The 26,625-nt window shown below is 45.3% G+C and overlaps 1 protein-coding gene across 2 annotated transcripts; it reads right to left on the bottom strand.

The window, feature by feature from the left end:
* Positions 1–3,198: 3,198 nt before the first annotated feature.
* LOC144133061 (uncharacterized) lies at positions 3,199–26,004 on the bottom strand. Of its 2 annotated transcripts, none has more exons than XM_077665890.1 (7): positions 25,822–26,004; positions 16,072–16,368; positions 13,934–14,124; positions 11,857–12,003; positions 9,812–10,111; positions 6,139–7,227; positions 3,199–5,368 (listed from the first exon to the last, which is right to left on the bottom strand). In XM_077665890.1, the coding sequence occupies exons 2-6, from the start codon at positions 16,337–16,339 to the stop codon at positions 6,961–6,963; spliced, it is 1,173 nt and encodes a 390-aa protein (XP_077522016.1). In that variant the 5' UTR covers positions 16,340–16,368; positions 25,822–26,004; the 3' UTR covers positions 3,199–5,368; positions 6,139–6,960. The 2 variants fall into 2 exon arrangements, with proteins under 2 accessions (XP_077522016.1, XP_077522015.1); XM_077665889.1 differs by having other exon boundaries at positions 3,199–3,938; positions 6,903–7,227.
* Positions 26,005–26,625: the final 621 nt, after the last annotated feature.

Below are 26,625 nucleotides of genomic sequence, written 5' to 3'. Positions count from 1 at the left end.
AGAATCATTTTAATGTGGTTCTAGGGAGATGCGTTTTCGTATTTTCCGCGCATAACTCACACTGAACACGCGGCGGTGGTAGTTGTGAAAAAAAGTAATTCAACGCAATACTTTTTTTTTTCTCTTAAGACGAGCACGCAAGAAGACAGGACGGGGCAGACTCTGTCCCATCCGGAACGGGACTGCTTGTTCATTTGAAATTACTTGTTCAAGAAAAAAAATTGCAGGCCGCTCCCAGTATTTTTTCGTTAGTTTGTCATGACTACGATTTGCTGTTAACTTCCAGCGTTTTTTATGCTGTATGCACACCCTCGTCAAATCACATTATTTTGGTCGTTACGTTTAAAGACTTGCCATCGAGTGCAATTTGTACGCAAATGAAAAAAAAAAAATCCCAAGGGCTCTACACAGCAAGCCATGAACGCAGCCCCTCAATGCACGAGCAGTGGCTTTCCCGCACAGCTTGGAACATGAAGGCGGACCTTCGCGCAACTCTGCTCCCTGCGGGAGCATATACAGGAACACTAGCTGTGGTGAGCGACGTGTATGTCACGTGGGTGCCGCACCTCCACCGCCTCTCCAATGAGGCGCCGATAACCTTGGCTTGACTAGGCCAGTAAAGCTTTCAGTGTAAAAGATAGCTTTTGCGGCACAGTAATATTGCAGGCAGACGTCAGCTAGGAAACAGTGGAATCACGGCATCTAGTAAGGATTGGCCGCTAAAAAGTGGACGTTTATCGACCTTATAACTGGTTGCAATTAGTGATTTATAGGTGGTAATTAGCAATAGCCGTATCACTTTTTATAAACGTGATTGTCCTTCCCAGGTGAAAATTTGTTAATGGGAATCTGCTGGTTTCTAATGGTTTCATCTGGTCCCAGAAGGTAGCCTTCTGGTTTGCTGCTGGTTTTGTGCTGGGGTTGACACTATGGCTCAACCAATTTTGGCCATCCATCTTGCCCGGCTGCGGAGCGCAGCAAGTTGCACCCTTCGCTACACATTTTCAAGGCGCACATCCCATGGTGCATGAAACAAGAAATGATGACATATGGGAAATCAAAGCGTTTCAGACAACATATGGTCTACAAACTTTAGAAAACCGGCTGCCAGAACTTCTGAACTATCTATTCAGACAGGATACAACATCTCATGCAGTATGTCACATTTCAGAAACTCTTAGCTTACTTTCTTAAACTTTCAGCTATTGTTTTTTATGCATCGAAAGCCTTGTCGGTTTGCAGAATGCTGGTGTTATTCAATGTTATTCCTATGTTTTCTTTTCAGGTCTCTTTGTCAATGACTTGCATTGTGTAAATTGTGAGGATCCTTCATTTTTCTTTTGTGATGTGATTATGGTTTTATTCTTTTTACACATATGTGCCAATATGCAGCTCGTGTAACATGTTTGTACATTGCTCTGTAGTGCTCAGTGATCACCACGAGTAGTATTCCTTTTTATAGTCATATTCTTGCGTCACTTTGGATGCTGTTGCCGCAACGGGGGGCCGTTCCTCTGTCAAGCTGTTAAAAGGCAGCTTTTGCTTCGGTCCCCCTGCATCATCATGTATGACGTGATGATCAAATAAAACACTATTATCGTTATTATATGACACTTCCCTCATATCAGCTGTAGCAACAAGCAGCGGCGAGCACCGTAGCACATTGAGAAAACTCCAAGTGCCATTTGATAGCTACCCCGACCGTCTACAGGGAAAGGTGGGCTCGTGTCTACTACGCACCACTGGTGGCACAGACCATGCATATGCCTCATATGTAGCAGGTATCACAGTCATTTCTTGCAGCGCTCATTTCTCCATGCCACTGCTGGCTACCCTTGCATGTACCTTAGCATGTCTATTACAGAAAATGAAGTTTGTTGCTTTGCATGTAATATTGTACAAAGCGAAAATGAATGTGCCTATGTTTATAACACCACTCTGGTGCCTGTTGGGGTGCAAGGAGAAGGTATAATTGAATCAAGAAGACTGGCCAACTTCAGTAAGTGGAGAGTCATTTGAAAGAAAGCAGCAGTCATTCAAGGCACTACGACAGCAGTAAGATTTAGGAAAATGTCAAGACCCTTGCAGGCATAGCGCAGCCGCCATCAAAGTGAATGTGCAGCCTTTACCCAGCAGATGAAAAACCATTATTTCTGAAAAGAACCAATCAGCAATGAGTTGGCGGTATTCGACAGTGAATCGTACATAAACTAAACAAAACTAGAATACCCTAGCTAGCACAAACTAAATTCACGTGCAATTTCACGGGATTCCATAGACAATCAGCAAAGCTGGCGGATATTACAGCTATAACTTCCCTTCAGGTTCTTAAATGGACCAAAGTGATGTTATAGCAAATGACATCTCTTCTGCAAAAGCAAAGCCTAGTCTTTGTATATCGTAGATGCAACTGTAGAGATAAAAACTCGCAGGACAGTTACGACTGTGTAACGAGAGCTGTTTTTAGGTGTTTAGTTTTGTGAATGTATTCCTGGTGCACTAGTGTAGTGGTTAAGTGATGCACCCCTGCACTGGCAGGCGGCTGTTCCAAACAGAGCCACCCATAGGCTTATGTGATCCACGTTGACCGCGACAGTGTCCAGTGACCGCGACACTAACACACTCGCCGGTTACGTCAACAGTGGCGACAGTGACGAGAAAGCCTGGGACGGGCGCCTAAAAGATATCGCTCCAAAACTACTTGACACCAGAATTTAAGCCTGAAACTAAGTTGATGAACTTGACGTTCACAACCCAGCATGGGATACTGAAATGTGCATAAACCATTTGGTCCCCAAGACAATAAGCACGGAAGGCGTTTGCTGCACATGCAGCTATAATTCGAACATCGTTGTTTTCAAATCTCTGCAGAAAAAGAAACTGGCATACATATGCAGAATATAGTCGTGATGCAGCGTCCAACACTACTTATACCCTCATGCCACCCCATACAAGGATGCAGTGCCCACAGATGTTCTTGGAACATGGAATCGACAGATAGCCTGATTTCCTTAATGGTCTAAACATGCACTCGCAAAATGAAGGGTGTGCCCTGCACTTCCCTTCCCTGCACAAAATGCAGGGCTTATTGTCAGGTCATGCAGTGAGGAAATGCAGTTTTCCGTGCCTCCAGAGTCCCAAAATTTTGTCGGCATCCATGATCCAATCTAGCTTATTTGCAGGGATTGTGCAGCAGAATAAAGAAAAAAATGTGTTTATTTACATGCCTCCAAGTTCTCACAAGGATTGACCTTAACATTGTGGTCACAGTCATTTATATAAACAGCAGAACAAGTGCCACATCACAGCAGGTAGAAATATCTGCAAGCTTAATCAACATTTCTTAATGCAACAATACCAGCATCAACAAAGCGTCAATGGCACAGCCAAGCATGTGTATCAATGCACTTCAGTATATCAGTTAATCTGGAACTTCATACTCTTCTGCTCTATGTGCAAGGCTCGGAGCTAGCATCTAAATGAGCCAACTTTTCCGCAATATCCACAACAATTTGATTTTAATGATTTGTGCGCAGTACAAAGGAACAATTTCCTAGGTCATGCTGACTTAACTGCAGTACCGTATCTAACTAGCGAAATGCAAGTTCACCTCGGTCCAATGCGTTAAATGCTGAAGGTATCACCAGCTACTGATGTGGCTACGGGCAAAAATTCAGTCGTCATGAAAACAATAAAGATTGGCGACTGGGAACATCTTCTCCAGACAACACCACATTCTCTGTCCTTGAAATGCGCCTAAAAAGCATGTGGAAGGCATGCAACGGTGAATCCAGCCCGCCATCGTAGAGACAAAACACTGGCAGCAATCAGCAGTCCTGTGGCAAAAAGGTTGCTGACCGTCAAAAAGCTGAGCACTTCAGTGGCGCATAGCAAGTGCAGGGTCCGACGCAATCACCTCCAGGGAAGACTATCAGCGACTGCAAAGATATATGAGAAGCAGTACACATGCACTAAACACATCTCAACAAGGAAAGTTTGTATCATGTACTTATTATGCACCTATGGTCACATTACAAGTGGTTGTTAAAGGGTTAAAGGGTGGGAAATGCGCAAATGGCAATGTGCTTAGCTTGTCTTTGGGATAAGCGGTACAACTGTGTGGACGAACCCAGCTCATCTTCAGTAGCGATATGGTTAGGAATCCATTCAAGGCACAATCGTGAGCTTTCTTAATGCTATCTGATGGCATTGGCTGGTCATTTGTGACATCATACGTTGATGGAAACCCAGTTTTGGTTTCACATTTCCTGTTTTTTCTTTATTTCATAACTTCTTTCTTACTGCAAAAAATATATTTATCACAACTAAGAGAGGGAGGTCCAAACTTCATATGATGTGGTCATCAACTCAAAATGTCCAAAACTCCTCCACGGTTGCCGTTTTAAAAAACTGCCCAACTTCCCCACTCAGAGGCACAAATATGCTGCCAACTGTCGGTCACTCAATATGCAGTGGAATACTGTTTCCTGTTTACTAACTTTTGCTAAGACATAATTGTTTAAATAACTATCACAAATGCTTTTTGGCCGAGATTCTCTTCCAAACTATCCTTCTGTAAATAGACCAATTATCCAATGCCTCCAACAAATAAAATATAACTGTTATCTTAATTTACGTTATCGCCATCTGGAATTAGAGAATGGCTCTGCTCCAAGCTTATTCTTCCGTTGTTGTGTTAATTGCTTTTGTATTACCTAGCAGTACGTATTTTTCTTTCCATGTGGTGCAGTACTAACTGTGCACTTCAAGCTTTCAGCATTTGCATAACACACATGAGATCAAAAATAGAGGACATGACAGCTGTTTCACAATGACTTTCTAAGCTTACTGATAGCAGTCACGCTTAGAACATGCATCGCAACCACTTGCACATACGCGACTGTGGTGAATTCGGTAGCACGCAGGTACCCCCACAGACCTCCGTTTCAGGCTGAACACATTGGAGGGTTTGTGAAAAATTATGCACTGCCTTGTCCAAGTGCAGCAATTCCCTGTGCAAAGATTGTGGGTCCCTTAACTGTCACACAGGTGCGTAGCTGAATATGTTCAAAACAAAAAACAACGTAAGACCTAGCACGAAACTGCTAGTCGCAACTTGAGTCAGCCTTGAATCAGCACTTGAACCATCAACCAGTACATACATTGGCACCTAGGGGAGGGCCATTTACTCAGTGCATCCTGTTTACCATGGCAATGGGCACGCGCTACCCTAAATGTGCAGGCCGCATACTCGCTCCAAGTGAAGATGTGTCTTTTGTGGCTTCAGCTTTTCTCCTTGAAGCAATGAGACAAGCACATTGCAACGCGTTCTCGCAGGAAGCAGGAAATGCGAGAGTGGACACTGAAACTAAGTCTCTGCAGGAAAACGGCGCTCGATCACTTCAGTACCCTGTGGAGTGCGTCCCACAAGCCGTGTGTGACCAAGGGACTGAGAAGATCTCAGGCCACTCTTCTACATCGAATTCGCACGGCCTCTGCTCGCACTCCTGCATGGATGCATAAGACCAGCATAGCATCGTCTCCGCTCTGCTCTTTATGCGGTGTGTGCGGGGATATCGAACATTATATTATGCACTGCCCAGAGTACAACGCGGAAAGGCATGTGATGTTCGCTTCCTTCAAGAAGACAGGAACCCGTCACAGCACAGTGCAGGACATTGTCTACCCGAGTGGAAACCAGACATGCAGAAGGGAGGCTGCACGCCTTCTTTTAACATTTCTGCAGAACACGAATCTTGTTTTTAAATGGTGACAGCAGGAACGGACTATGGCCTACTGTGATTGAATGTGTGCGTAGATGGTGTCTTCCGGAGTGGACTACTTTATACTGTGAGTGAATGTGTGCATGGATTGTGGCCCTACAATGGCCTATGTTCTAGTGTGACTGAATATGTGCATAGATGGTGACTTCTGGAGTGGACTGTGATGTGAACTGTGTGGATTGATTGTGTGCATAGATGGTGACTGCGGGAGAGAATGTGTGCTATTATAAGAGACTGCGCGCTTAGCAGGGTAGATGCGGCATTGTTAATATCGTAGGGACGCTGCGGTGGAGCAACTGCCGGCAGACAAAGCAAGGCTAACCCCACCTGTAGCATTCAACACCTCAACCTCAACCTGGGCAAGGGTTACACAGCGCCACTTTAGACAATAAGCATTAGTTCAGTGCTATAGTTTAGAGGCCTTGTGCGACAAACCAGCAATGCTTTGCACTGTACTCTTAAGGGTACACCTGAAGTGTTGTCCACGTTTTCTGCCTCAATATATTGCAAATTCAAGCTGCACTCAAATTTTGCAATAGGGAGTAACGTAATTACTGACCAATTTTTGTATAGAGTAGCCTTCGTTTGAGTTACCATGCTCAAAGGTGTTACGGCGCAGTGACATATGCCTCGCAGATGAAACTTTTAGCGGACAGTGGTAATCGCTTTTTCCAAGAAATGCAAAACACAGTGGCCCCATTTGGTGACAAAAGCTAAAAGGAGCTCACCAGTGATGTAAGGGGAGCATAAACTACAATAAGACAAACACTCCTGAAAAAAAAACTGCACTTAACAATTCAGTAATGCTTTACCAAGATGCCATCACATGGCGAGATAATGGCAAGGTTTCGCCACAAACTGGCACTTAAGCTTAAAATTACAAATCCCTGTTTCTTCAATATTGCAGTGCCCAATCATTACAGTATGAGGCAGAGCTTTTCATTCCCACTATAATCTCATATGACACACTTTAATCAATTGTAGTTCCCCTTAAAAATCCCATAATTTTCAATTTCCTAGCTCACTGCACTGTCTTAAGTTTAATTTCATCCCTTCTTTAGCTTGCAGGTCTCTTTAAATGGCATATATGAGAAAAGAATCAAGAAGTGATGTGCTCACCTCCAAGTCACAGATGTACAGCAAGGCCACCAGCAGCCACTAATAAACGACTGCTCCCTCACTTGCGACCATTGAGAGTGGTGGCAGGCCTCCTCATTGTGGTCTTGGGGGCCAGGTTACAGCGCGGAATGTGCCGCTCGGCGGCAGTCTCGTTGAACTTGCGCAGGCACTTGGGGCACTGCACGTAGTCAGGGTTCTCGGAGGGTGGCGGTGGTGGCAGGTCCGACAGCTTGCCGCCTGCGGCCAGGTGCTCCTGCACCATCCTTGCCTGGCGCACCGCATTGAGGAATTCCTCGTGCTTGGCACGCCAGTTTGCCTTCTTCACCTGGAACAGCGGGATGAGAATGGTTCATTAAAGCTTTTATTAGTCTCTTGCACATAAGCAGTTCACATAGTGTGGGCATTGCATCACTAACGTCACCTAGAGGATAATAGATGCTGGTAGCCAGATGTTCTATTGTCACTGTGGACTACTTTTTAAACGACCTATCTCAACTAGGCTCTGGGTAGGGTGCAAGGTGGGCACTTTAACACACCTCCGAGCTTTTCCTCAAGGTACTCTCGCATATGAGCATAACATATAAAATTAGCAGTGCAACAAATGGCACAGGGCTCCGAAAATTTCGACCACATGGAGCTCTTTAATGTATACCAACATAGCACAGTATATGGGCCTCTAGCAGCTTGCCTCCATTAAAATGCGACCCCCGCGGCGGAGATTGAGCCCGCATCTTTTGGGCCAGCAGCCGCACACCATATCCACTGAGCCAATGCAGCAGCGCAACATCTTGGGGTGTTGCAAATTCTTGCACAGCGCTTCATGCACTTGCCTACACTAGCACATGGTGGCTTGGTGTTCAATTAAGCAGTGCGCAACTCTGTTTTAAGGCATGTCAATGTGATGACGCCTTCAATCATCTATTGACATAAACCATGATTTATCTCGATTTAAGACACTGTGTGGCCAGTGAACATCAAAAATAAGTGCACCAAAATGGCAACACACAGGAGCATGTACAATGCGACTACGGTGTGACACTGTGGCCTGGATGATAAAATATACCAGCATGCAACAAAATGCAATTTGCATAAGCACTAATTCATTTCCTAGCTTAATTGTCAAAGAGATAATGTTGTAATGCAACGAATCATTTCTGGTGTGCAGTCAGGAACTGCTTACCAATCAACACGTATGTAGATGTGCATTGGATGTGTTATTCAGTTACAGCCTTATGTATTTCATATTAAACCAATGTACACATATATGTGCAACAAGAGGTGACAAAAGAAGGCAGAATAGAAGCCCAGCATTCTGTAGGTAGCTATGCATAGAAACACCAGAGATGTTTAAGGTTATGCTCGAAGGAACTAAAGGAGCACCCTACAACAAGGTGTTTTTGGATTTCTGCAGCCAAATGAGCTCAGTGGAAACAAGGATCCTATTCAACCCCACAACATAAGAAAACGGCCTTTAATCAGCACATCATTGCCTGCTAATTATTGTGCTGAAGCTGATAGTATTCCTGCTAATTTATTCTAGCACCAAAAGTTGATCTGGCATGGTTTAAAACCTGTGGGGAAAAAAATGTATGATGTTAACACTGCCCCAGTTTAAAATGAATCGGCATCTCAGGTGAAAAAAAGCTATTTCCAGCTGAATTATTGAACTGGAAATCGTCCCTTTACAGCTGGAATGACTCGTTTCGTGCCGGATTACTGAACCCAAAGCAGTGTCCATGTGGAACAGTTCCTGCTTCCAGCTAGAATATTTACACTTCCAGTTGCTCTAGCTGGAATCTCATCCACTTCCATCTGGAAATTCCAACTGAAATGGATACTCCTGATGAAAGTCAGCCGAGCCTCCATTTTCATCTGGGATGGGGAATTAAGAAGTCAGTGGGCCGGCGATTCCAAGATCTCATGTTCCCTGCGAGAATGCTCACATTGATATGGCTAAACCGTACACCAGGCAACTATAGTTATTAGATTATTTGTGCTTACCACTCAATATGCAAGGTAGCACTAACATATAAGACTTACGTACAATACTATATGAAAAGTGGGGATGTTCCAACTGTTTGATATAAGAGATACATCTGGAATTGATATATCCAGGATGAACTGTACAGCCTTTGCCAAAAACTATACAGCCCATTGCATTTGCTTCTGGGCTATACAGTGTGGTTCGATTCACACTGTTAGTGGTTCAAATCTCTCGAAGGCAAGAGGAACTTTAATAACGACCTCATTCGTCTGAAGCTTTGGATGTCCAAGGGTGCTAGATAGCTTCACAAGACTTGCAAACAAACCGGGCTCTGTAGATTGCGACAAAGGCTGTATATTTTAAGTGGACAACTCATCCCTGTGAAGTTGTTTTCCATTCTCAACCCCTTAAGTGTCTTGAATGAGCAAACATCATTAACAGAGTTCTTGCCACAACTGTTTCGGGAGAGCATAGGACACCTTGCCATACTTTGCCCTACTATCAGCATTTTATGCGAGATCTGAGCTTGTCTTGTCACTTTATAGTGCGTCCAACGTACTTAGGCATAGGAGAAAACAAATACCAGAATCTCAGGCCTGACTTTCCTGGTCACAAATGACACTAAGCACTGATGGAGAGTGGCAGTGTAGTTTCAAAGTGAGCAGTATAAAGAGAACTTTTGCTTGAGGGCAGATAGAAGGAAAAAAAGGACAATGCTCAAGAAATGATACAAATGTTTTCTCGCTCGCCATCAATGATTGTGACTGCTTTCAAACAAAGCAAGCAGCAACATTATGAAAAGAACTGCAAAGGAGACATATGCACATACTGGCAGCACGCAACATGCTCTTTTTTGAAGTTTTCAAAGCCATGACACAACTCATGCACAAGTTCACAGCAGGGTACTAATAATACAGCCACTCACAGGAACTTCTTTCTTGTGAAAGCCCTTTTTGACAAAGGCTTCCGCCTCAGTCCCCTTGGTCCTCATCTTGGTCACGTCAAAGACCTTCACTTTCTTGCTGGCTGCCTTCTGGCAGATGGTCCTGTGCTTCTCGATGCGGTCCTTGTTGAAACCCCGGCCGCAGATGTCACACCGTTCTTGGTTCGGACCCAGGGGTCGGGCCTCGGGAGGCACAGTGGCCTTCGCAGCCGCTGGTGTCCGCAGTGGACTGGATGTGGCACCATTTGTAGTTCGGGCCTGTCTTGCCATTGCCATGGCAGGCTGCAGGCACAAACAGAAAGAAACATGTGCTCCTGGTCCAAAAGATTTGGATGCAACAGTGCTGTACACAATCCTGAAGTCAAATGCAGAATGAAGGAAGCCATTCAATCAAGAAAATAATAGCTCTGGTGCTATCTTAAACAAATGAACAGAAATGTACCTGTGGATGAGGCACACTTTTCTCAGCCTTGTTATTATGAGCGAGTTCACACACACAATCATCCCGAAGTGCAAGCAGCTAAAGTCGATTCCTTACTGAACAGACCATCAGAGCAGTCAAAGAGGACAAGAAAGACAATACTATTGAAAAGGTACTCCAGACTGAATGGCATAATTTCAACCTACCGCTTGCATGCTGCAGACAATTGAAGCACAAAAAAAATAAAAAGGAGGGGTGCTAGACTTCACCACACACTTTTACAGAAACCCATGTGTCAGCACTCTTGTCACTACACTTTTTCCCGCCCAATAGTAAAACAACAACACTAGAGACTGCAAAATCTTGTTGTGTCATTGTTGTTTCGCATTTAAGCAACCGCGTAATTTCCAATAAACCTGTTGCGAGAACGGCGTTTGTCCTGTGTCCCCTTTTTCTCAGTGCTTGTAAAGTTTGCGCCTAGAAATTTCATCACGAACAGCATCCAACTAGCCCAGCTTTCTAACCTGTTGAGCTGCATATATACTACCACCTGCATTACTTACACAATACTGAAGCACCCCATCCTCTTCTTCCGCTTCATAAAAACACCATATGGATTGATTTGCACACTGCTATAGAACAGTGCAAAAACTGTTTCTCATGGCCACAGGAACATGGCATACTTAACAGTCGGGGACACGCAAGCACTAGAAACTCTGGGGGTGGCAAACTCGTATGCAGGGGCATGATAGTTCGCTACCTTGGCTTTTATGTAATGAAGATGGCAGTTACAATGCGCCAGCACAATGACAACTGAAGCATGCCAGCATAAAAAGAGTGGATTCCTCTAGGCTTACTTTTTATAGGCATGCAGCCACTTATGAAAAATCCAATTACAATTTCACAATTGCTTACCAGGAGAAGCTTGCAGAAATTTAAAGCTGCTAATGCCCCCACAGCGATAAAAAATGTAGTGATGAGAAATTTAAGCAGCACTACAGAGATTAATGAAGCCGAATCAAGAAGCAAAACAAGATCAGCGTCGCCATATCAGTTGCTGGTGGACAAGTATGCAAATTTGTCTGCATAAGTATATAAAACAATGTGAATGAGCAGTTCAGAAGAGCAAGAAAAGTGTCAGCGTAGAAATAAAAAGAAGGTGCTATTGGCAGCAAAAGCTTACTGGATATGTGTTCTTGGAAAAGAGAATTTTAGTACCGTTTCTCAATTCGTTTACTTAGTATGCTACCAGCGTATGGAGCACGCATTTATCATACCTTCGGACTTTTCAGGTGATTAGCTCATGCGACTGTGCCCAAATAAATTTTTTTGGAAATCCAGATCCCATTAACTTTTGCTGCTGACAGCAGTAGTACCTCAACTTTACTCGCCACATGGAATATCTCAAAATGTTTGTGCTTTCTTCCACCGTGAATTACCACTGGAAACAAATTTAGTTTGCAAGCTTCTCTACAAACTCAAAAGCTTGCTGGTACCGCAGGCCTATAAAACCAACGGACAACCGCCTATTGTCACCTACTGTGCCGATAATGGTACCCCGATTCAGAGTGGCACAACCAAGGTTGTCTACGGTGTAGTAACTTGCCTTCTTTGGCTGATCCGCAGAGAGAGGTTTGGGAGTGGGTTTGGTTGTGACAGCTCTGCTTGAAGGCATGGTCGATGTCCTTGCTACCGAGGTCATTGTCCTCACAGATGGACTGGAAACGGGCTTGGCTACAAGCTTTGGAGATCCCTGCAACCAAAAACATGCATAGTGTGCCAGCAAATTCATGCCCCACAAGTTTACCTTTCTGCGTTTACTGTGCAGTACAGAGCAAAGTCAACACAAGTGGTCTCATATACCATTCTCGTCAGCTAGTTGCGATAAAAGCACTGAAATATATCTAGGTCAAGAAAAGCTCAACAAGGATTGCGCTGAGCCTACAAAAAGACCATTTTGTGTACCTCGTGTAACCCGCATATAAACATATGCACCTAACAATTATACTATGCGAGAAGATTTGTTACCACACAGGTAAGCAGCATGGCAGAAACAATGTACTGGACATTGTCCAATTAAAGGATCTTTCAACTTCTGTAGTGATCTAGTCTAATGTTTTTCTTTTTAAACTCTTTATTTCATTTAGAATGAATTCAGGATAAGATCAGGAAGATCAAGCCTTATCTAGAGCACTGTAGCGGCATGCTGTGTGACAAATAAAGCGAGATCTCAGTGACTCCACCATGCCGGAGTCCCAGCATCCGTGCTTTTGCATTTTTAAAGGTACACAGCAGCACTTGAGCACAAGAATTTGCTATGAAAGCCATGACATGCTTTAAAATTTCACTTCCTGTGCTCTGCAGAGCACCGTGTGTGGACTCTTGATAAGTCTACTCATGTCTGTACATATCACTGCCACTTTTCACTTGGCCATAAAAAGAACCCCTACAACCAGGGCTACGTGCACAATGGTAACAACAATCGCATGTTGATGTGCAAAAAACAGCAACATAACATTGATGAGACTTCATGTTTCTAATGCTCTCTTGAGGCATCTGTGTATGACGGGATGAATCTCGCAAACCTGGACCAAACAGATTTTCTTCAATAAGTTCAATAATTTCAAATTTTACAACGTAACCACTTGACAGCATTTATACCCAATTAATATGCACCGACATTCATACCAGCCCGAAACGATGCTTTTTAAAAATTGGTTAATCATGATATCGATATCACGCCACCTGAAAAACACACAGGAAAGGAAGAAACCTTGCTGAAAGCTAAATACCAAGGCTACTATACTTGTGAACAACTTTTTGTGGTACTACAGCAGAGGCTAGGCAGGGAAGAGGAGGAGACTGGCCTTTATCCCTGTGCCATGAGGAGTAGGCTCCTCAGCCCTAGCAACCCCGCACAGTCTCTCCAACTTCCCCCTTCACACCCATAGTGCGAACAATGAACAGCCCACTTCACCACACTGCACTGAGGCAAAGGCCCGTCTCCTGGCCGCCAGTGCAGTGCCGCAGTTTCCTCCAGTAAAGCTTCGTCTTGTGTGCGCTCAGCTCAATGTCCAAAATGCATGTGCTACCAATCCTTATATTTACAGTTTGTCGGGGTGCACTTCAGTCACGCACACGAAGTGAAGGAAAATACAAGGAATCTTGAGGCACATTTAAAGCTTGTTACAGCTACCAATCTGAAACTTTCCATCAGACATCAAACTGCCACCTGCAGCTTATCTCCACATTGAGAAAGTCTCTCTGCACTACAGCAACGCTCATGTGAGGCTGCAGTATGCGAAAACTACTACGACAAGTACGCTGCATCACATGTTGCATAATAACCTTAAATGGTCTAAATGAAGGTGCTCTTTCCTATTATAACGTTGGAACCTTAAGTTAATATATACTGCAATAACCAAAGGATGTGTCGGTAAACAGCGTTTATTCGAATGTTCCCAACTCTGAAAAGCTGATTTCTGGTGGGCCTAACTTGGTACCAATAAAAATTAAATAATTCTGTGAACAACACTCCCCAGTTGAAACAGCTTCATTCTATGCAGACATGCAATAATACGATGTACAACACCAATGTTGCCAAAAGGACAAATGCCACTAAACAGTGGTTCACTGTCAATACTGCACTCCAAAATAAGTGTACAAAAGTAAAGTGAACATACGTAAGAGCTTTGATGTCCATTAGAAAGCTGCCTCAGCTGGGTTGTTGTCATGGTCATGAGAACACCACCTTTAACAACAGGTGGCAAAGTCTGCTCCGTGGAAGTCGCCTGTGGCCGCATGCCATTCGAAACTGGGGCCCTTGCTTGAGACGTCCCATTGGTTAAAGGGCGAGGAGTCCCGTTGTGTTGCCCTGGAAATATTGGTAGAATGAATTAGGCCTGGTCATAAAATCTGCGTCCGCCGCCGGCACACTGACTGCTACAGCTGTTCCAAGAAAAAGATAGGGTAACGGATGACCAAAACTGATATAGCTGGATACACCTCAAGAATGAAAAGGCAGACAGCCCTCAAAAGAGACCCTCCAGCCAATGGCATTTACTGATTTTCATGACAGAGCAGTTAATCCGATTAAGCCATAGTTTTCTTTCACCTGCCACCCCCTGGGATTTCATGCTAACCGTTCATATTAGATTAACCACATGGTCATGAAGATCAGTCTAGGCTATTGGCTGGAAGGCTCCCTTTAAAGGACATTAGCAGACTACAGTAATGAGCAGTCTACCTATACCAATGTTTTTTTTTTCAGCATACACTCCTTTGAAATACTAGCAGGCAGTAGTCTGCACCAATGATGATTTTCGAAGCCAAAGCTTTATTCAGAATGCAACAACTAAGCATGTGTACTATTAGCAACAAATGAAATGAGAACAATACAACTGAAATGCAAACACAAAAGCATAAACATATTAGCTCATGAAGGAAAATACAAACGAGATTGATTGACACTTCTAAAGGTCGGTCTTCGTGCCTTCGATGTGAAATTACCTTGCACAAATATTGAGTTTCCCCCTGCTAAGACCTCATTTTGCTGTTTGTGTTTTAACTGTCTTGTTCGCATTTCATTTGCTGCATGCAGTATTGTGCTTAATACGAGTTAATAACTTCATAATGCACAAGGTGCGATAGAAGCCCGGCCCTCGAAACAGCGAGAGCCCAGAAGTGACGGAAATTGATGCAGTTAGCCATCGAAGCAAAGAACAAAATAGACTGAATGTCTGCACAAGTTGTGTGGTCTCTGTGAAGCCGCACCGATTTCCTGTAACGCAGAAACCTCAGTTGGTTCCCCACCCCAGTGTTTCAAGTAATAGTGAGTTTGATAGTACAACTAGTTCTTGCACTGCACTGTGTGACCTAGCAGAAATTATGAAGAGCACTCTACTCACAGCCATCGACCAGCACTCATATTCAATCACACCATGCCTTCTAAGTCCTGCAAGGTAATTTGTCATCATCCTTTGGTACAATTGTATTTCTAAGCTTCAGCTGGATATTGTTCATTTCATTAGTAAGCCCAAAACGCAGCCTGAAGCACTTTTTTCATCAAAGCTACTGTTTCTTGGACCATTAAGACTGAACTGAACTCAACTGAATAAGCATTACTTGCTGCAGTGGCTCAGTCTGAGCTGTGACACCCTCATTTCATTTTGATGCAGATGAAATGAAAAAGACACCCTTGTGTGGTGCCATTTCAGTACAAGTTAGAGAACCCCGGTGGGTGATTTAACCTGGAGACCTCCCCTATGCCAACTCTCACTCTTTTCACACCTTCCATCTCCTCCCTTAAAGCACATTTGATGCATTAACTGACGGCAAGACTATTGTTACACTTTCCTTTTCCTCATAACCGATTATTTTTAATTCGTACACCTGCCATTCCATCAGGCTGGCATGGCAAGGGTTACAGGTGCCCAAACCAAAGCATTACTTGGTACATCAAGTGCAACACTGCTTGCATAGCACATCTAGTGCTGTGTCAATCATGTAGCACTATTACATATATGTTATGCCTTTCTTTGCCTTGCACTCCTTTTAGCACAGTGAAACCAGCAATTGGACTGGAATTTGTTTCTGCAATGCGATGCTTGTCAAGCTGATGCAACAGAAGCCAAGAAAGGGCAGAGCGATGGATTGCTACACAAAAAATGGCTGAAAAGAGCGGTGCTGAAAAGAGGGTTTCATATGGTTCCTTTAATCCCCACAAACGCAGTGACCGCAACCTAAATTACATAACATTACATAACAGCATTACACAAAGGCACAATTACTAGTGTGTATATGAAAACATGCCCTAACCTACCGTTTCTGATGGCTGAAACATCCTTGTGGGCGCTTCCGTTCTGAAGCTTTCCATTGACATTGGCACGTGAAGTTGGCGAAGCTGCTGCTGAGAGGCCATGACCGTTCACTCTTAACGAAGGAGGGGTGGCTGCCTGTTTGGCAGTAGCAGTGGTCTTAGCAGCAGCGGCTGTTGGTCCAGGGATCCGCGTTGGCCGAGGCAGACCGCTGCGTATCTGCAGGTTCTGCTGGAATTGGCTCCTCATCTGCTCCAGGCGCGAGGCCGACATGTTGACGACAGGCTACGACGTATCGTTCCCTGCAGTAAGGCAACTCAGTGTTAATACTGTCTGCCCTTGATGAAGAAGATTCTCATATGTCATCTTCGCATTTTCATGAGCAGAAATGACCACGGTCACCTTTGCCATGCATTTTTACACTGTTATCACTATGCCTACAGTGCAGTGCAAAAAAGAAGCCACACTAAATACCAAAACAAAACACTTGTTTCCTTTTGTCTTGATTGCTAGCACGAAGACAACCCTGACAAAATGTTTGCGTCTTCTCGTTTTAGGTCACTCATAAGTACTTAAAAAAAAGCATTTAGAATCTAGTCTATTTGCATGCTCTAACAGACTCACAAACCTATTGTTGACTGTCTTAATGCAATTCTGTCAAAATGCTTTTTCAGTTCATGAAGTCAGTAATTTGTTCACAGGCCATGTTGGCATAACTTAACGTAACAAATGACAATAAAATGGTTAAACTTGATTCGATAGCACACATAACTTTTATGAGATAACCCTGAATGGATGCATTTACTGAATGACTCACTATTACAATGCAGGCAGTATTATAGTGCCTCTCAAGACAATTAACAGATCAAGCAAGAAAAGTCGGTACTATTAACGTTAACTCAGAAGCCTTGTGAGTGACTCCGAAATGAAAAAGTTTATGCAAAAAAAAAAGAATGAAATGGGGAAAGCAGAAGTGTTAGTCATCGTAAAGCAACCAAGTCCAGCATGAGACGCAAATTAACCAGTCAAATTATTGAAAATTAACAGCATGCAGCAATAAAAATTTCATGCCCACACACCCAGGACATAGTTTACAGCTGTCTCACAGTCTCACATTTCCTGAAATTTTTATACAAAGCAAAGCTTGCCTTTATGATGATTATATACAAACAATATATACTATGCATGTACATTCAATAATTAAACACCACAAGCTTTATTGCAACTGTTACCAGTGATCACAAGTGATGCAGCAACACATGTAGTTGGGCTAGTTGGTGCACTATACAAGTGACACGGACACTTCAGCCAATGCCATAAGCACAGTTCTCACTCTCAAACATGGAAGCCCTCAACAGTCCACCATATAGTTCTCATATCCTACATCGGATGCATATACATCCATTCTGCTCACATGTGCTGAGCGCTATAGTACTTGCATAGTTAAAGGCCTAAGCAACCATGCTGTACATTCTATATCAAAATGTTGACAAAGCAAACCATTTTTGCACTGTGACCACGAGCTCAATCCCTTTCATTAAGAGGGCAGATGAAATTCACCATTATTTCAAGTGTACACACCCTCAGAAATTTAGAACTTATTATAGCCAACCTTGAAAGATGACAAGGGCCAAAGGAAAAGGCCTTAAAAAGCTTGATAAAGACTTCGTCTACACCAACTGGCAGCAGAACAACTAGTACTTTCCATATATGTGCAAGCAACGGTATGTCAGCCGGCAACACACACAAAAGCAGAAACAAAAAACAACAAACTGGCAAACCACACAATGCAGGAAGCAATTTACCATTATGGGCTATTCATTCACTCATAGGTAAAAGGTGCAATGCAAATAAATTAGCGCAATGACAACAATGTTAGTCTTGATGTAAGTGCTAAAGTGTTTTCATAGCTGATATATATGAGATTGTACAGGCCTTAACTTGTGCTAGGGGTTTTAATACTGGGTGTTTCATCTAAGGTGTCCTGCCATCTTGAAATATAAACTTTTTGGGTTAGAAAAGCGCTTTTTTCGGCGTAGCACATCAGAATACAGCCAAGACAAGCAAACTGTTACATTGGTTATACTAATATGGAGTAGTTAACTTTTCAAAAATTAAGGAGACTACCTTATCTGAGAAAGTGTGTAGCCCCCTGTAATACATTAGTTCATAGAATTTCGAAAATGCACCTACCCCTGGTGCTGTGCACAAATAAATTTCGGCTATTTCAAAGAATTACATGTATTGGGTTGCTTTGCCTGCAGGCTTCTTGAAAGCACATGTATTTTGGCACAATCAAAATTTGTTGAACCACAACGCAGAGGGAAACTGCGTTTTCGAAATTCTAAAAACTAATGTGGCATTACTCACGGTGGGCTACATGCCTTTCGATAAATAGAAAGATTAACAGTAATACTAATGCGTAAGGCATTATTATACATGGATTACCACATGTTCTCTTATGAACGCTAAATAATTTATAATCGAATTTCTTTCTTGTGCTATTTCGCTTTCAACAGCCGAACGAGGACTCTGACGTCAAAGATTGGTTTTATGTGATGTTAGGCATGAAAAAAACTGCAACATAATCGCTGCTTCCATATTCGTTGTCATTCTGGCCCTTGAGGAAGGCTGTCTTCAGCACTGCACTGAATTAAAATGATGAAGCAGCAGTTATATCACTGTTTTACACCATGCCTCACATGACATAAACCACTCTTTGACGTCACAGCCATCGTTCAGCTGTTTAAAATGAAACCTTCATGACAGAAAAAATGATTATAAATTATTTAGCGGTCGTAGGTGAATACCACATGGTAATTCGTGCATAGTAATGTCTTCTGCATCACTGTAGAGAAGAAAACATGCCCCCAAAATTAGATGTCTATACTCCCTTAACCAGCTTATAGTCCCCAAAGGAAAAAGCTGGCATGGCCCATCTCCGGCAGTCAGCCAGGCCGTCCGTGGCTCGCTGCTCGGCAAACCAGCTCGGGCCGTGTTTGGGGATTGACATTGGCCTTGCACAAACCGATCGCTGCTTGCAGACGCCGGGCCGTGCTTAGCCTTACGACGGTATAACGATAAATTACTTTTTATACTAGAGAGTACAGTCATTGCCTCGTACAGTATAAAGGCCGCTATACAAAATACATCAAAAATATTTGCGAAGCCTAATTTGCATTTTCTGTAATTTAGACATGAAAAATAAAGGTCCACAGCTTATCACAATGGAGTAGTCGTTTGGCCTAGTGCTGACATATTTACTGCTGAGATCTGAATAGTAATATTATCACGCTGTCATGAAGACCAATGCCCAACGACACGCAGATAAAGCTACAGAAACACTATAAAAACCAGAAAAGGTCATGTAGCACCAACATGCTGAACATACATGCACAGAATGAAGACCCTGCTCTTGGAGCCAGTGGCTTTTGCACGTTAAGCAATATTATTTCATTCAGTTCAGATTCTGTGATGACACCAACGAGAAATGCAAGTGAGCGGACTACATACTTTGCAAACACGTTCTATTAGAAAAAACTTAACAGTCCACTCTGCAATTTTTGCGGCCAACATTATGCAAACGTAATGAGACCACATTTTCTCAGGCACCACGACTACGGGACATGCGCATGTCATGAAGGCCATGCTTTCGTATATTTGAAAAAACGTTCTGCCGACTGTTACATGTACGATGAACACATGTAGCATTTTGACCAGCAGCTGTGCCCTAATCACGCACAACTGGCTCAAAATTTACCCGAACTGGTTGATGGCAAGCGGTGGCCCGGTGTCGGCCTGTGTTTGCTTGCCTACGCGTCAGCGGCCAACTATTGCCAGGTGTTTGCCTGCGGTCGGTTGTTTGCCTTTTTGCCAATCATAGGCCAAAACAACAGTTGGCCAGCCATTGCCTAACGCTGCCCCGTACTAAGCCGGCCGAGCACATCGGCTACCAGCTCGAGGCCGGCGAGTTACCAACCATCGGATTTGCCCGATTTCTCTTGGGTCAGGATGTGTTAGCTGTGTTCCGATTCCTACACCGCTGACAATGGTATGCCGAAAGAGGTGCTCTTCTTACTCATAAAAGCCTATTTTTCAAAATTGTACAACACCTTGTGAAACACTGGATATATGCATGTATAGGCCAGAATGGGGGATACTGATATCTTGCATCTTTTCACTAAAAGGAAATTTAAACACACATGAAACCCCTCGGGAAATTTCCGACACAGTACTGCACTAGCAAAAAGAAGAAAACGAACTAAAAACGCCAGCTGCACGGGACGCCTTTTACAAGGGCCCCCCGGGAAGTTTCCGCGTGAATGCTGGGAAGAAAACACGGCGCACATAATCGACCATAAGAAACTCCTTTCAACTGCGCCTCGGCAACGCTCTTTCCTCAGAAACGCCAAGACGCGGCCACCGCTGAGTCATCGCGACCTGCTGCGGCGGCGGCTGCGCGGTTATTGTGATCTCTCGCAACAAATCTTCCGGCCGGGACGTCGGACGTTCTTTCATATCGTGACGTTGGGCTCTCACGTGCACGGCCTTGGCGCAACGTCGGTCGACGTCGCAGCAGAGCTTCGGAGCGTAGCGAGACGCGATCAACGCACGCCCACGTATACTAGCTAGACCGGACGAGACAGGCACACGTATATGTGTGCACATCGTTATCGCGACGCTCACGCGGCATTTTTTTTTATTTTCCCCCACGGCTCGAGAAGAACAAGCGCACGGCGACACTTTTTGAAGCTCGACAAATATGGCTGGCAAAAACCGGCAGGTCGGGCCTCTCGTCTGCGCGAAGTCTTACTGACGGCGCCAAGGGTGTGACATTCCCGTAGAGCCAATGGGGACGATTTTGAAATGCGACGGTGGCGGTGCCTGGGAGTTGGCGGTAAAAACATAAATTGCTCAAAACTTTGCTCGCTATGCTTGCGCCGGTCGCTGTCGTCTGCTGCCACTGCGCTGCAGCGTTGCCCGCGGCGGCACTGGCGGCGCAGACGCGTTGTGTCATTGACTCCAGCCGCGTTTGCTGCCAGATACCAGGATCGCTGCAATCGTTCCGACCGTGGCGACACTTATGGCGCGGACGCGCAACTTGCAACATGCCACAGCACTGACGGCGCTCGCTCCTCGTAGCTGCAGACGACACGCACAGACCTCCTTTCCCAAAGCTTCAACCTCGACTTCCTAGTACCGTAATTTCCGGACTACAGCCCGCACCCGGAACGCAATTTTGGCCGAAAAAAAAAAAAAGTTCGATCCAATTGTCCGCTCTCGGTAAATATAAGGGGTCAGGGCACGTCATAACGCGAAAAAAAAAAAAACCGCACACGCGTTGAATAGTCCCAGCCGCATTCCGATGGGTTCAGACAGCGAAGGGCTGTCCGACTTCAGTGCATCCCAAGAGAAATTAGCCTATGGCCGATTGTTGGTAGCTCACCGGCCTCGAGTTGGTAGCCAATGTGCTCGGCCGGCTTAGCTCGGGCTAACATCGGGCAACGGCTGGCCACCAGCTGTGTCGGCCTATGATTGACAAAAGGCGAACAACCGAACGCTGGCCTGGGAATAGTTGGCCGCAGACGCGCAGGCAAGCAAACACAGGCCGACACCGGGCCACCAACCAACCAAGAAGTCTCCTCTCGTCTGCGCGAAGTGTTGCTGACGGCGCTCGCTCCCCATAGCAGCAGACGACACGCACTGCCCTCCGTTCCCAAAGCTTCAACCTCACCCTCCTAGTACCGTAATTTCCGGACTACAGCCCGCACCCGGAGCGCTGCTACGTGTCTTGATCGTACGTGTAACAGCCGCCAGAACGTTTTTCAAATATACGAAAGTATGACCAATGCATGACCCGCGCATGTCGCGCAGGCGTGGGCTAAGTTTTTTCTAATAGAAGGTATTTGCAACGCAGTCCGCTCATAAGCTGCAGACCGTTCTTTTTCATGTCTCAATTACAGAAAATGCAAATTAGGCTTCGCGAATATTTTTCGTGTATTTCGTACAGCTGCCGTTCTAGTGTACTCTAGTATGAAAGGTAATTTATCGTTAGGCCGTCGTAGGGCTGAGCATGGCCAGGCGTCGGCAAGCGGTGATCGGATCGTGGAAGGCCAATGTCAATCCCCAACCACGGCCCAAGTTGGCTGCCGGAGACGGGCCATGCAAGCTTTTTCCATTGGGATGTTAGGTAGTCGAAATTAACTTTACAGCCCTTCACTACGGCTTCCCATACGGACAGCTCAGGTGCAGTGCCGGAACGCGAAACGTTTTGATGCCATCAATAAAATATACCGCTGTCGCTCATTATCATTTCCGATTTTGAACAACGAACTCATCCTTTCGTTTGCATCAATTCCTTTGTAGTTGCACAGTGACCTTAACGGGCCCTCTCGTGCGCACAGATACGTTTCGTATCAGGGACGTGAGCGGTTTTCTTTTCGGAGGTACCGCAACCGTGTTCCTACTGGACAGCCTCCACTATCCTCCTACGGGGCGAAAACATTCAGGAGCGCATCGCGATGGACACTCGAACCACGAGGCTTCGCGCATTTGATGATGATGTGCTCAGACTGAATGGCACACACACACGGCGGGGGATTGGCCCAGGTGCACTGCTGATACAAACGCACACATGGGTAAGGAGTGGAGTAACCGGAAAATTTTGTGACGTAAACCCGAACTTGAATTAAAAAAGGCGATAAAAAAACGGAAATGAAAAAGCTGCGAATTCACATTCTAGCTCAAGAATCTACCTGATGCAATTATATATACGTGAATAAAATCGCACGCTCGTTTCAAGGCATATCCCTTGGCGATTGCCCCGAAGGAGAGGAGGATCGGAATAGACAGAGGTAGCCCCAGTCGAGCGAGGGGGATCTACAAGTATGTTCTATGGAGAGAAGCGAACCGCCGGCAGAAGAGGAAAAAGTGATCTATTGACTAAATTTCGCCACAAGACTCACAGAGGTTGGTCAGAGATAACCCTGATCGCCATAAATTTTGTTAGTTGCTGGGGTCCTCTTTTTCTAAGAGGCCCCAGCAATCGATATATTCTTTGAAATCTAAACGGCAGACAGTGCGCCAGTGATAAAGCATGGCCAGTCAGCCTCTGACGGTGTTTATTTGGAAGAAAACGAAGTATTCATTGCTGAGAAAATATATAGACTCTAAAAAATTCAAATATTTTTTTCCCGCAACTCGATTCAAACTTGTGACATCCAAGACAGGTCTAGATCGAGTGAATGCAGCAGTCTAGCCCCCGTGACCCGAGCAAAACTGAAGCCTTGAACGTCACCACAGCTTTTGTTGTGGAATCAGATGCAGTCAATAATACCTCCATCTCAGTTTTGGTATTTTCTAGTTTATGCAAGCCAATTGTATTTCAAGTATCTTAGAACGCGATTATTTACTGGTCAATTCAAATACAACTTAAATGCTGCTTTTAAATAGGTGATCCCTAGCCACGCTGACTACAGCAGGTAATTCGCACTGATAAAACTTTGCACTTAAACATGCGTATAAGGCCCGCGGACTGTATTCGAGAAAACACGGTATTCATTCCCGGCTCAACTGCTTAGCCCACCATGCAAAGCCGTGCCTAGTTTCCTCGACCACTTTTGTTTATCTGAATTTTGAGCACTTCCTTTTCTCGGCCACTTGGGTCTTTCAAGTCGTTTAGAGGACGTCCGCAAATTGAGGACAGTGGCCGGCCGCTTCAACTCGCCGGCTCGTCTAGCTGCAGTTTCGCAAAGGCAGCAACCGTGTTAGCCGTCCGGGTTCCTTGCTCTCTCCCCTTCTTAATTGTGCTGCTGACGGGCAAGTAATGCGTCCGCGAGGCAAGTCGCGCCTTGCAGTTCGCTCGTAAGAAAGCTTTGGGAGCAAGGTTCCCCACCCACAGTGGCTCCGAGTATGTATGCGCATTGAGCAGATCCGTACAAGCCCTCACAAGGCACTTCGGTGGCCTCTACCGTGTCCTTATCTCGTCACACAGGTGTGGCCCGGTAATTGCGCCCACCTGTGCGCCAAGGCCTGTTTGTATACACAAAGGAACGGCACTGGCCTAGAAGTTCGATCCAGGAAGGGGTTTTCGACTTGCAGCTCTTAAGCACACTCTTTATATGCAAACTGCACTTGCACGAAAACGATAAAAAAAAAAATCCGTGGTTGTCTAGCGAAAAAAACTGGAGGGCACTTAAAACGTCATAATTTCGGGTGACCTGGTGACGTAATCACAACCTGTCCACCTGTTGCTTCTCTGCGAGTTTTTCGGCCACGCCGATGACCCCGTGTTTTGCGTTGAAATGGATAAAATAAAACCACGCATAACACGGCTGCGCCGTGATCTCAAAAGCCCAATAATGAAAGACCACGATAGCAACCAACTAGCCCAGATTTAAACCCTCTTAATATTACCGAATTCACCGCATGAACACATTTCTCGCGCAACGTGACGCGTACGTCTTCTAGTGCATCGCGCAGCGGAAATAGTTTCGCAGCAGTTACCACCATTTAAAACAGGTCAGTGAGAAGTCAGGATATGCCGCGGCTTCCCAAGCTACTTTAGATTAGAGGTCGCCGACCCGGAATGTGCACGCAATCTCGGTGCATGTGCACGGCTGTTCACACATTCCCATGCGATTAGAAAGCGGCTAGATCGTTCGCTCTCGAAACTTGCAACCGCGCGAGAGGCGATAAGGTGTGCATACTTTCCTCGCGGGTGGACACCTAGCAGCAAATAAAATATATCACGCTCTCCAACAAGCTGTGTTATCACAAGTTGCTGCAGTGATCGCCGCGCGCATAGCTATATGAAGCACGCATTAACAAAGAATGTCTCAGCGGAAATTCGCCAGCCAATATACTACGGTCGCGTCCACTATCTCAATATTGTCTACCGCTTAAAAATGTCCATTACCGCAACAGAGCGCTGGCACGCCTGCATGGACACCCCCCAAGCACAGTAATCAAAGCACATAACTGATACGCTAGTGCCTGACACAGAACTCCAGGCCTAGAAACCCAATCGTCGGTCTCGTTTATCTGTTATCTCACGAGAAATTTAAGTAAACTACGACACGCGTATGTGCCAGTTATTTCTAAAACGCAAGCACTGAAAAAAGAAAAAATGATGGGCTGCTCTATATTGGTGTTCCCTGTCTAGGCTGATAACCCTTTGTCTCATCTATATTCCCACTACGAAGGCAGGGTTGATAGCGAAACTCGGTCAGCCTGACATTCATTCCGGACCGCTATCTCCGTTCCGGGCACATCACAATGGCTTCGCATAGAAAGAGCCTTGAACGCCGGCAGGAGGGCCGGCAACGCAAAGATAGTGCATACCGGCGCTGCTGTGGGGCGAGAATATCGACGACGAGCCTAAAAACAAAAGCAGAGAATGCGGGACTGCTATGCGCCACCGACAGCGCAGCTAAAGGAAGGCCACGTATGACTCAGAGCTACGCGGTCCTCAGCGCGGCGAAGCGTGTCTCGCGTCGCCGGCAAAGCGAATACGAGACAGCACCGTCAGCCCCCTCCCGGGGTTCGTATTTAGGATCCCGACGCCCCGCCGGGTCGACCTGATAGCACGGAAGACGCTGACAATAGCGGAAAGGCGGCAACGCCCGGCGCTAAAGAAAGCTGCTCTGCGCTTCGGCGACTCGGGCGAACTGTCACTGGAAGCGAACGCGTGCGCGTTCATAACACGGAAAAACACTGCGCCCGGCGAACGCAAACGATCACGTTAGTTCACTCACGGCTTCGGAATGCTTGCAAGTCCACGTCTAGCACCCTCGGAACAATCCAGAAGCGGTGTACAGCTCGAAACGTTCACGGAACTGACTAGTACTACGCGCGAGCGACAAAACACAGCGGGCTTTTCCGCCTGCTCCACTGACATCCATGCGAGGCGCCGCCGCCGTACTGAGCCGGCCGGCAAACGCGTCGGCCAACCGACGAGCGGAAAGAAGGTCACGTGGGTTGCGCTGCCCAATCATGGTGCTTCGTCGCCCGAGGAGAGGCTCGAGAGCGAGTGGGGAGAGAGTGCAGAGAAGCGGACGGAGATATGGTGCGAGATTTGAATCACAGTCCGTTCCTGTCGTAAAACAAACTCGGGTAGCGTTCACTTGTGAATTTTCGCAGAGCTAACCATTCACGCCGGTTTGACGTGGCCGTGTATACTTCTTTACCTCAGCGCTTATCACCCTGCCGATATCGGGCCTGCGTTCGCATATTTGCAGCAGCGTCACTTCGGGAGAGTTCCGGAATGCGCTTTGTAGGCAACGGCAACCAATTCATGCGCCGAGCTATGCGAGTGTTTGGCCCGTAAAATGACTCTTGCGTCTGCAGGGTTGTGGTGGAAACGTTCAGATTATAAGTTGCGCAAAGGGGACGTTCACAAGTGAGACTATACGGGAAGAAAAAGCTTTCATCTGAGGTTTATTCGAGGAACAAACAATTATACACATTTTCTTAGCACAGATGCAGAATGTAGACAGAGCTATAGAATAAAAATGGCACAGAAAAGCTGGGATAGAATTTTGAATTAAAAGAGTTTAGTT

Source organism: Amblyomma americanum, chromosome 5 (genome assembly GCF_052857255.1).
Source record: "Amblyomma americanum isolate KBUSLIRL-KWMA chromosome 5, ASM5285725v1, whole genome shotgun sequence".
NCBI lineage: Eukaryota > Metazoa > Arthropoda > Arachnida > Ixodida > Ixodidae > Amblyomma > Amblyomma americanum.
Note: the sequence above shows the minus strand (reverse complement) of the source record. Positions and strands in the feature narration are given on the sequence as shown.